The 12,614-nt window shown below is 41.7% G+C and overlaps 1 protein-coding gene across 1 annotated transcript in view; it reads right to left on the bottom strand.

Moving 5' to 3' along the window:
- The window catches only part of babam2 (BRISC and BRCA1 A complex member 2), a 53,669-nt gene that overhangs the window by 14,209 nt on the left and 26,846 nt on the right, over positions 1–12,614 (bottom strand). Inside the window, exon 7 of the mRNA XM_079573048.1 lies at positions 8,738–8,847. Coding sequence (XP_079429174.1) covers positions 8,738–8,847 — 110 coding nt within the window. The remainder of the gene's footprint in view (positions 1–8,737; positions 8,848–12,614) is intronic.

The following is a 12,614-nucleotide window of genomic DNA, read 5'->3' as shown; positions in this document are numbered from 1 at the left end:
ACACCGTGGACCCGCCAGAGTTTAGAACGAACCGCTGGTAAACTGTGACGGCGGGTTTTACATTCACTGATCCGCGGTGTTAAATCACAGATATAAGAAATCTGGCACCATATTGAACGGACGTAAATAGAACGGGAATGCCGTTCACAGACACCAGAATGAACGCGTTCATGGTTTCGTTCACCAGGCAGTAACACTGTGCGTTCAGTTCACGTTCGCCCAAAATATGAACGCGTTCATTACATCACTGACAAGAGTAAACAACACTGAACACTGTGCGGGTCTCTGGTTCTGAGCTCGTTGAGCTGACACTGTTGTGGTGCGTTAGATCCGAGCGCAATTTCGTTTCGCCTACACGTGTCTGATTTTTAGAGATGCGTGAATATTCCTGGCTTTTATCAAGGCCTCTCAGGACGCACTGACCCGTACATGTGTGTGTGTGTGTGTGTATATAGACTTTAGTATGATCCTCTCTGTTCAGATAGTCCTCCTCCCCAACGCGCTAGCTTTCACGGCCACTTACAATGTTAAACCAAATTCATTCACCAGTATCTTAAAACACATAACACATAAACGCAACAAAGTTTTCCAAACCATTTCTTTCTAGCGACCAACAACAACATGTTAACATCGGCTAATGCTAGCTTAGAGCATGTATGTCGAACTAATTTTTTGGACAAATTTGACAAACATGATAACCACCGTTTGCAGTAAAGGATACACGTACCTTGTCTCGTTCACCTGGAAAATATTTGGATCCATCGCGATGGCGAAGGCACTTCTGCTGCTCAGCTCCCAAGAAGACGTTGCCCCAGACCGGCTTGAACCGGTCTGAAAGTCAGCCTAAACCCGCCCCCCGGGCCAAGTTTGTGTTCGATCAACACATTATATTAGTTTTGTCATTACAGGACCACCACTCAGACAAAATAAATACTTAAAGTGTTTTCACCTAAAGCAATAAAATCTGTATTTTTTATGGTGCTGTAATAATGATATATAGTACTTATTTGTCAACCAAAAATTTAAATTTATAAAAAAATAAGTACTTAGTAACTAATTAAAATGTTTCAAACCAAAGTTTGGTCTGCAGCACTTATTACAGTGTACTAGAGTTCAAATAAATGTGGTGACTCAAAGCTGTGGCTTCTTGTTTACATCTTTCCTTATCTTTCCTTATCTCGGCCTGACGTCCTACTGATGGCTCCATTAGTGATTAGTTCATGCCTGTTTAATCAGGATATCTGCTGCTGTTGCTGCCCTATGACTTCCCAGGCACCGCGCTCACTCCCTCATCTCTTCTGATGCGTAGGGACATAAACAGGGAAAACCCCGAGGACAGGTTAAAGGTCTTTAAGAAGTGCTCGTTCTTTCCTAATGCTCATTTTAAAACATAGATGTTCACAGATGATTTCTTCTATATACGAGAAGCCCTTTGATAGGCTTTACGTTGTAAACTCTTGTCCATTGAATCTGACAACTGTTTACCAGGTTTAAAAGACATCATGCATGGACAAACCGCTCAAGAGACATTATGTCAAATATAAAATACAGAATACAGAGTAGTAAAACATCCTTTGGGCAAAAATAATTATCATTATCGAGGCGAAAATGCAAATGATGCAGTAGATACTTGACTAGTACGTTTCCCACCATGCACTATGTGGCAATATAACAATACGTATTGTGAAGAAATATTTAAGGGAGTATAGGGGAGTTTGATAAGTCATAACAATGTGCTCCACCTTAACCAGAGCAACATACTTATGGGAACTATTTCAAAACAGAGGTCACTCAAATGCCAATGGTGAGTGAACTTTTGACCTTGGGAGCTACATTAAAGCTTCAGCAGATCTATCTTACAAAATGTAATTTTTCAAGTTTTTGTGTTAGTTAACTTCAGCGTTTAGAGAAAACAAGCCAAGCAAGCTGTCACAAAAGCAAAAGCTATTGTCAAACCCACTATTTACGCAGGGCTTTGTGCAAATAATTAGCGTTAGCATGTGCATTTCCCTGCTCACCAACAAATGGCTTACTGCATCGAGCACAAGAAAGCTTTTGAAAAATGAAAATCTAGCTGATGCCCATCCATCCACCCACAGGTCTAAGAATAGCGCCATATCATTCAGATGGAAATGCGTTAGAGAAGGACAAAATAAACGGCGCTGCGTTCGTCACTCATTTGTGTCAGTGCGGGCCGAGGAACAAAAATGTGTTTTGTATTACACTGGTTTTTCGGACGGAATAGTTATTGAAAAGAGGAATTGATGGGATTGTACTGTTCGCTTGTCAGGGCATGAAACAATTGCAGAATATGAGAAGAAACGAAACGAATGGACAAAATGTGAATTCTGGGACAATAATTAAGCAGTTCAAATAAAGTAAAAAAAATAGTCTGTTTCTGTAGGAAGTTGTATTTGGTAGGTTTCGTGGCAAATAAAATCAAATATGTCTAACAAAAAGAGCGACACGATTTATTTGAATTGAAAGACACACCACTGAGATCATCAGTTATGGGAAACCCAATGCTTCCTGTAAGAGCAAGTGTTCTCTGCAGTGATATTTTCCAGGGCCCCTGAGTCCCTTTATGTCTTAAACGGTGACAGTGCTCTTAACACTACCCACACAGACAGGAGTCATCAGAGATATGAGAACGTGCACAGCCCCGGTGAGCAACGCAGCCCCACTGTATGAGATATTTACAGTGTAGCACACATGTAAACAGGCTGGTGTGTAGTGACTTCATCAAACGCAGGCATGATACTGTGACTCAGGTGCAGCTCTGTGTCAGACCGTGGCAACACAAGAGTAAAGACTTAGGGGTAAAAAGGGTTTTCCATATAGGGCAAAGTGAAAGCCATGCAGGACAGTTTTGTTCTGTTTGGTGAGATTGGTTTTACTCACTCCCAATAATGCATGTAATAGCAGAAAATATACAATTCAGCTTTGAGGATCCACTCTTAAAACACACTACCCAATACCGGACAAGCTAGTGAGAAAAGGATGTGGTGCCAAGTTTCAAGATGAAAACATGCTGATGAAAAGTTATGTAGATGCGGTTATCTGTATTACACTATTATCACTATTATTATTCCTGGTAAATTTCAGACTTAAAGGGATAGTTCAGGATTTTTGACATAGGGCCTCATTTCCTAGTATCCAGAGTCTTTTGTTTTAAAAAAAATATATTTTTGATGTAGTTCTTACATTTGAAGAGTTTAGTGGTGCTAGGCTAGTGCTAGGCTAGCGCATGTTTATGGTAACTAGTGGCCTGCATTAAAACCAGTCTGACCCAAGCACTGTGCACCTGAGGCAAATCACTTTTAACACCAGACTACTGATTTAATTGTCTGTGTTGACTGAATCATTTTTTTTTTTTTAAATATAACCATTTTGAATTTAAAAGAACTTATATTTGAGCAGCATCAGCCTCCTGGTTGTAAACTATGCAGTGGCGGAGTAATCCGTAGATCCTGAGGTTACCGGATCTACAACAGTTTGTTTATCTGCAGCCGGCGTTACTACACGTTGAATTCACAAAGGAGCTTTCTACAAATCAGATATGGAAACGTTTGGAGGACTACCCGATGATTTTTAAGAGGTTTTTAATGCAGGCTACTAGTTACCATAGACATGTGTTAGCCTAGCACTAGCCTAGCACCACTAAACTCTTCAAATATAAGAACTGCATGATAACTAGGAAATGAGGCCCTATGTCAAAAAAGACATAAGAAATAATAAAGAACAAAACACAGTATCATAATAGTATCTATACTGTACATTACATTAAAAATAATGCAGAGCAAGCCACAATTTTTTTTTAATGTTACAGTTTTCTGTTGAAGTTCTAAATCTCACTGACGGTTATTCCCCATGCAGTGGGTCGTGACCAAGCCCTGACTATCCAAGATGGTGCATTGATTCTATGCCCATTGGCGCATGTCACCAGAATAAAATCTTTGCTTCTGCATTACTTCTGTGTCATGGTGCATGCCACTGCCCGCACCATCCGACCAATTAGCGTGGCTGAAAGCTAGAGCGGGACTAGGCTTGGTCTTAAAAAGTGAATTTTTGAATGTAGAACACAGCCACTTTGTTTTTGAATGTATTTTACCCACATCTCTATGACAAAACTCCTTGCTGGGTCCAGGAAAGATGAAGGACCTTGGAAAGAAGGACCTACTAAAAACTAAACACCTAAATAGTGCAACCTGACTATACTGAAGATTAAAAGCGAATGATAACCCTTTCCCGCCCAAGATTCTCCTCATATACAGTATAGGAGACTTTCTACAAGGACTTAAATGTCACAGGAAATTACAACCGAGCACCGCTTTTATGCAAAAGAAAAGAAAGAAGCAATGAAGCGGAAGATGAAATAATAACTTTTATATAGTGGAAATTGAATTATGGACATCAGCCTGATGGTATTAAACACAGAGGCTCTACTGGATCGTCCTTGAAGCAGCAGGTATTATGAATTGCCAGAGCCTGACTCACATTTCTTTCCTGAGCATGAGTCAAACCGGCGAAAAGAGTAAATTCAATTCTTCCGCAGTAATTCTCAGATCTTAACACTTGTAAAGGTTTATGCAGAGGTGGATACTGATCAGCTACATTTGATCCAGGACATTTAGCGGTCTATTTATCTTTTTTAAACCACACTTTGTAGTTGACCATCATCAATAGTCCCAAAGTGAAAGGGAAAAAAACGGTGAAAGTTTAAAACAGGGGAAGCTTGCATCTGAAGTGACTGACTTTCCAACTGGTTGATGATTTTCGACAGCGACAAGATGCTCGGGAGACCTTGAAAAATATCAGATCATAATGCGCGGATTTCAAAGGCCGTGAAAAAAACACACCTCTGCAGACCTCTGGAGAAGGGACACACGCGGGCGCCCACGCTCACACATCCATAGGCACCTACAGGCAAATGCAGATACGCAGATAAACAGGAGTGCAGCCTAAAACTGTCTCTCTGCGTTGGGTTTTACGGGCTCCTAAATCTGGTTTGGGGGCAGAGACAGGCAGTGCCCACTCAATTCTTTTATGCAATGCAGCAGGTTTTTTCCGGGGAAGCAAAGACGGTTCCAGCGCATCTCATGGGCACAGTTCAATCAGGTAAACAAGTAGTGTTAAAGTATGAGAGAGGAGAGGTGAGATAGTTTAGAATATGCAACAAAAAACTTCAAATGTATTAGGGGCAATTATGAAGGAGTACAAGATACAGTAAGTTTAGCTTCTTTACATGATCAAATACAAACACTGAAGGGTCTTAACCAGCGAGTCACAAGGCAACTATAACAAAGAACAATTAGCGAGGTTACATGGTCAGTAGTTTAATGGCTTGAGTTTATCGTTTTTTCATTGTAACTCTACAACAACACACGCCCGCCCTTCGCTGATTGGTTTACTCGCGTATGTTCCACTGTAGAAATGTAGTTGATGGCGACTCGGACATGTGGTAATAAGCAAAACTTAGACCTCTGTAATCTAAATGAAAGACTTGGATTAGCTAGATAATTGCATAAAACTCATTTATAATTATTGGAAGCATTTTCTAATGGGAGGGTGGCTGATTCCTTTGCAAAATGGAGAGTTGAAGACAAAATTACTTAATAGAAGGAAAGGTACAAAAGTATTAAAGTTCCAAATATCCTCTGCTGTCTTTATGGACACTGTCATGTTTCATGTCTAGCTCACACAAAAATTAAAACCATACTAGGGTAAAATCAGACACGTTACATAACATACTCTCATAAAAAAAAAAAAGTTTTCTTCCAGCCAGTTTTCATGTTATTATTATAAAAGACTGAAGATATGAACCTCAAACAGGTAATTCTTTCAACAAGCCTCCAGAACCACTGCAAGTTACTCCTTATAACTCCTTATAATCAATAACTCCTACAAAATGTAGCGAATACAAAGTGCAGCCACATCAAAGATGCATGAACAGATGGAGCTGTCTGTGCTGTACATTATTGGTTAAAATGTGGGTGTTTCAACATATTTCTCTCCCTGTTACAGCACAATAAAGTGAAAAAAGCAGAAAGCAGCAACTAAAGGTAAAAAAAAAAGTGAATAGAAATCGAGGTATAGCTCTGGGGGGAGTTAGCGTTCGAAGCTTTCAGATGTGAGGAGAGAAAAACGAGATTTCAAACAACTCTGGAGTGATGGGAGACCCACAGACAGGATGGAGGAGAGAGACAGAGAAAACTATCCATTTTTCCATCGGAGCGAGGGACGACCTTCAGTGTAGAGCACGCCGCTTCTCTGTCTTTTAAGTCCCACTCACTCACACTGGCTTCCCTTTGAGGATCAGCCAGAGGGATCAGCGGAGCAGAGGAAGACAGAGGGAGAGGAAAGAGGAGAGAGAAAGGAGACACATGAGGAAACGAGGAAGGATAGAGAGCAGGATACAGGGACAACTGGAGTTAAACTCTTTAGCAGGGAAAGGGCCAGGGAACAAGGATGTCTGCGGATGGCACCGGCAGGATAATGGGGACAAAATTACAGGACGAGGGATCAAAGGAAGAGCAGATTAAAGTATTGAAATAGAAGTCTAATGAAACCAGAACATTTGATTGATGGTTACAAAACTTTATAAAAACATGTTAAGGCATTTTGAGAAACATTCCATAAATTATTTGCTCTATCAAATAAGCTCTTACAATGGGTCAGCAGAACACACACATATGTCTTCTGTCTGTTCTTACAACTTGGACATACAACTACAACAACTATGACAAAAAAGAAAGACAGTTATGTGGAGACAATTGTTTGACTGCATTCTACTTCTTTCCTATTTTGTAGCACTACAGCTATAGATGTAGTCTGTCATATTTAACACTAGAAAAGAGATGCAGCAACATGCTGAAATAAATGTGTTTTCCTCTTCACTTGGGCCTATGTAAAATAATGGGCACCAAAGGCTAACAAGGGTCAGTAAGGACAAATAGAGCTTACAGATCTGCATAAACATGCAGCAAAGGCTAACACACATCAGTGTGCTAAATTAAGGAGCATCAACAGCAAATGGCAGGAAACACAAACGCACTCAGGCGTGAACATGAAACACACATGCGATCATTTCAAACAATTGCTGAAGCCATACATTATAGCCCTGGGTCATGAATTAACACACTCCCACACAGCTGACAAAAAGGTGCACAAAAGCATGTACCGCGGCATATTCATCCAGCCTTCATAAGCATATGTGCAAATATCGCAAGACAAAGGCAGAGAACGGGCCTAAATGGGAGCTGTGCTTTGAGGCTTGCCTTTTAACAGACTTTACAGCGCTTTATAGCCTGAGCTTATTCACCCCCCCTCCGCTGCCACTGTCGTTGTGCCGGCAGTCAGTCCTCTGTAGCCTGCTCCACTGCCTTCAGCCTGCTGCTGTCTGCTCCTCTCACGCGACCGGCCGAGCAGCTCTGCCTCAAGAACAGCACAAGTCACTGCAGAGTTGGGTTTGGAGCTGCTTCAAGGTCACTGTCACAGGGTCACGCATAAGTGCTCAGCTTAAGCAAAGGGAGGCAACATGGTAAAGCAGTTCAAGGTATAGTCTACAATGCTGTTTTAGAGTTCACAAATGTCATCTTTACCAGTGTACAATAGTTGATGTTCTATACCAAATTAGTGTGCAGAGTTCATTCCTGCTTTGAAACTAACTGGCTCTAAACTTACCGGTTTAAAAATGCAGTCCCTAAACAAAGGACTGAAGGATCTCCAGTGACTTATGTTTTGTGCCATCCACAAACTGCTACCGCATCTACAGAGGAAAAGGCTCTTGATTTGACAAACTTAATCTAAATCCATGTTGGCAAACAAAGCAGTGTGTTACAATGGAGGAACACCGGAGCAGAGTGCAGGCCATGTGGAAAGGTCGAAGCGCGGCAAGACAGAGAGAGGTGGCGGAGGAGGGCTGGGCAGCAGAGGTCTCCTAACCTGGTGCGACGGGGCGTTTGCTTGTAAATAAACATCAGCCTGAGATTATTCCATGCACGAAAGCCCAAACAGAGGGGCCCTGGGGTCAGAGCGGCCCGTACCTGGCACAAAAGCACGACTTCTACCTGATTCAAATACTGGAGCGTGAACGAGGAGAGATGAGATAATAAAAACAACACAATCATAAAATACAGGTATCTAAATGTAAAGTGCCAATGCTAAACCCGCTAATAAGGCGCAGAGTGAAAACATATCCCGTATGGCTGGTCACACTTCACAAGTCTGCTGGACACTCAAATGGCTCAGATGGTCATACAATGCCTTTTGCTATTCAGATTTCATTTGGATGAATATAATGAGAATAAATTAATTATTTCAGTGACATAATTTGCCAACACTGCTGCATTTTCTTTTCCTGATTAAAGATGAAAGATTGGAACAAAACTAAGTCAAAGTGAATTAGCAATACACTTGTGAGCTAGATTGTTGAACAGTGGCCATTTTATACATTATATACAATAATCTGCATTTATGAATAGTGCAGATAATTGTATATAGTCAACCATTTCAATATGTTTAACATGAGTATGTTCCATTAAATTAACTTCTTGCTATAGGTACTCTATGTTGCGACACCTAATATTGCGATATGGATGATTTGGAGATCATGTGGCCCCCTATAATATTTTCTTAATATGTATAGCTATAAAATGATAACAAACTAATCCGGCAATCCAGCTCTGCTGTCCGAAGAAGCAACAGTAGTAGACTCACTGAAGACTTGATTACTTACTGCTCGATGCTGGGAGAAAGGTAGAGCTTGGGGAACACTTGTGTGGCCTCTGCGTCTTCAAAGCTGACGGAGAGAAGAGCCACATCTTCACCAGGGTCCAGTGTTGTGTTCTGAGAAAGACAAAGACCCATTAATTTGACAATTATCAGAGTTTTAAGGCAGTTGGTGTGGAACAAGTCCCCAAAGAGTGCTGCAAAGGAGACCAGGAAAGACACCAGAAAGAAGAAAAAAAAAAACATCTGTTGGGATTCACGGCACATTAGCTTTAACAGCTGCATGAGGCTGAGCTGATGACTGCGAGCACCCTCACATCATGTGTGAGAGAGAGTGAGGCAAAGGCCACCCGGAGCTGCGTGGTGCAAACTTCATCTGTCTCTCCAAGCTCCTAATTTACCATTCTGTGATGTTTTTCCTGAAGCATGGCTACTTCCCAGGCACTGTCATTAGCGCACTTCCACATCAAATACCAATGCGGCCTCGTTCCCCTGACAGAGCGTTAATCAAATGTCTTACAGATGGTTTGAACTCAGCCGATTGTTATAATCGCTGCCTGAGATGGTGAGAGGAAATGTAGCTACAAACATGATGGACAGAGGCAAAAAGCTACCAGTTAGCAGCAGCCTATTAACTAATTGCACATGTCTGCCCCACACAAACCCAAAGTGACCACTGGAGACAGCCTGAGTGGGCGGAAAACTTCACTGAGCAGAATTTCAACAAATCAAGTGGAATAACACAGCATCATATGTCAATTGATTAAATTAACCACTGACTTCAATATTACAACAATAAAAACACTGCACTAAGAGTTGCAGCTCAAATACACAGTACAACACTTCATTATATCATAAAGCAGCTCCTCGGGGCAGAATTGTGGCTTTTGAGGATGAAATGTAGATTATGAACAGTTAATAGTGTTGTTGAAGCCCATACAGACATTAAGAGTCACAGGGCTGCAGCTCTGAGGCCTGTCCCAGTCTGCCTCGTCAAGTGCATTCATTGGGCTAAAGGAGGAGACAGTGCCGCATCCAAAAGTGTTGCCTGATGGAATCAGCTCACATCAATAGACTGAGCTCCAGTAAACAAGAGCTGCCCCATACAGCCGCGCTCAGGGCTCTACTGCTGACGATATGGGACAGATAGAACAGGCCACAGACAGGGGCTCCATGGGTGAGGGGGGTTTAGGGAAGATTGTTTTGCTCCAGTTTGTAGCTGTCAACTTCCATTCTCATCTTTACGGCTTATTTATTAGAAGTTTCTTTTGGACTGGGATGCAGTAAACAGATGCATGTGAACTAACAGTTTGGTGAAAAGGCCATGGAGGAACACAGCGGCTTTGGTTTGTGGTCCATCTTCAAAGAGTCTGGAGGGGAAGAGCTCTTCTGTGGCATGATTCAAACTCATCTAGTCCGAATGGACAGCAAAGAGCTGTCACAAATTATACTGCATCAGCACAGTATACAAAACTAACACACACACCCTTAAACCTTAAGTTAATTTATTGCCACTCTAAATCAGTTTGCTATGAAAGAAAAGGTTTTCTTGGTTTAAAATAGAAAACAAACACACAAACAACTTTTTTTCATTTTACTTAAGGATGGCTTTCCAGAGATTATATTTTCCTCCAGTAAATCAAATTGGGGTGGTCTGAAGCACAATAATGAGTAAGGAAATACCACGTAGACCAGAATGTGGGTAAAATGAGCAAAACAGTGATAAAAACAAACTCGAATGGCCAAAGTGTGCCCGAAATCTAAAGGAATGTAAACATTTATATCAAATCTACTAAGCACGAACATCAGAAGACGTGGGAAAAGACATTTGTATGAGAAGAAACATGATCTTTCAACCCGTTGGCTTTGTTCAACTTTAAACAGAAGATATTCCCTTCAGTAATGAAATAAAGCCCTGAATGACCATTATGGGCTGCAGACTCTTATTAAGTCTTTTGAATTAAGCAGACTGGAGGGCAATGCAGGCTTAAGTAAAGAAAGAACTTGCATTAAAAAAGCCTGACTCTACAGGCTACAGGCTGGGTCTTAATGAAGTACTATTTCATTGTGGAGTAATGAGCGTTGAAACAGCCTCGCTGGGACCACTGTCCTGCAGGGGAGGTGCAGACACTGAGGCAGTATTTACTGGGTGCCCTGAAGCCTGTGATTCAGCAGCTCCAGGAGTTTAAGTAACAAAGTGAAAGCGTACATCAAGGTTAGAGGAGCCTGCAGTCCACCACTGCACATCTCTGATGCTCCTGACACTGTTCCTTATGTCGGCCCTTGTGTCTGTGCGGCCCTGGCCTCTGGCAGCTCGCTGTGTGGTACGTGACAGGCTGGAGATGTGACAGCTGTCCTTATGCCAGACCAAGTCTGGCCAAAGTCATAGCACACACAACACAGAGTGAAGGGCTCCACTGCAGGGGAGTGGAGGATGTAAGGGCATGCTGTCCGCCTTCTTCACCCAACTTTAAATGTCAGGCCCAGCGTAATGGGAGGCATGACTGACAGCAGGATTGTTGTGCGAGGACATGTCCAGCTTCAAGGCCAGCTCTGAGTGGCCCTGTGCATATGTTGGACACACAATTGGATGCACCTTCTGGTGCAAGCAACATGTGGGTTTTATATGTGTGTTTTTGAAGTCTAACACATTAGAATTAACATTTTATCTTTGATTGATCATAATCCAATATATCTGTTTATGTCCATTGTCTGCCTTAACTTAGTGAATGACAGCAGACATGCTGAGCCAATGCTCATCTCAACTTTGACTGGCACTAACACCACCACAGCCTGAGGCAGAGTCAAGGTGGCCACTGCCAATATGTCTTTTTGCTTGATGTGAAATGATCGGATTGAGAAGGAGAGTTGAGGGGATGGATCTTAACAGCTGAACTAGCTGAGCTGTTGTTCCGAATTACTTTCGGAGACTTGAGTTATGTGAAAAGATCTAAAATAAGATTATAGTTCCAGTATTTACGATAATTTATGACCGAGGCAAAGCAAAGATGAAGCAAAAGACTTGCTTGGGCCTGTAAAGAGGCCAAATGGGAGCTATGAAGAGGCCTGGTTTGGTATTGGTGACAAACTATTTTAACTATTTAATAACCTCAAAGTCTTTAACTGTCCTAATGACGAGACTAGGATTGTGCCTGAATGTGGTGGTAACAATCACTGGCTGGTGACCAGTGGACGTGACAAAGAGACGATGAAGCTGGTAGTGTTACACCAGCACTCGTCATGTGTGACTGTGGCCAATAGTCACTGATAGTGTGTCAGAGGAAACATGCTCGGTACATATCATACACTGCGTGATGCTGTGGGCAGGAAGCCAAGGGTGTGACTCAAGTATGTATTTGCATGTTGAACAGCATGAAGGCCTATTTTAGAGATGAATGAACACAATTAGTATCGTGCTAAAACGAAGATGATGAAGATGACATTAGGAAGCAATGAAGTGTTCATATTTTTAAAATTAAAATCTATGCCCATAATTTGGACCATATGTGATTAAAGACCATATTATGGTGATCATTATATGGTTGTGAAATCTCTCAGTTGTCAAGAGTTTATGTTGCTCAAAAAGTAGGCATCTGGACTGGATTTATTAGAACTGTTGTCATTCCGCCTTTCATCCTTGAGATTTCTTCAGATTTGTGGTTCCACAAGTCTGTACACTGGATTTAAGTAGACCTCCTGAGGGAAGGAATTACAGGAGATCTGCCATAGCCCTAACCTGTTGTTTACCCTAAGCCAGTTTCCCTCCATTAACAATAGTCATTGGAATTAGCCTCATTATTATAATTTTATATTTACTGAGGGACTACAGTTTACAGTAACAGGCTGTTTTTGTCCTGATAAAGGATAATGAGACAATCTAGCCA

Source organism: Gobius niger (genome assembly GCF_951799975.1).
Source record: "Gobius niger genome assembly, chromosome: 16".
NCBI classification, from domain to species: Eukaryota; Metazoa; Chordata; class Actinopteri; order Gobiiformes; family Gobiidae; genus Gobius; species Gobius niger.
This window is presented reverse-complemented; position numbering and strand designations above follow the sequence as displayed.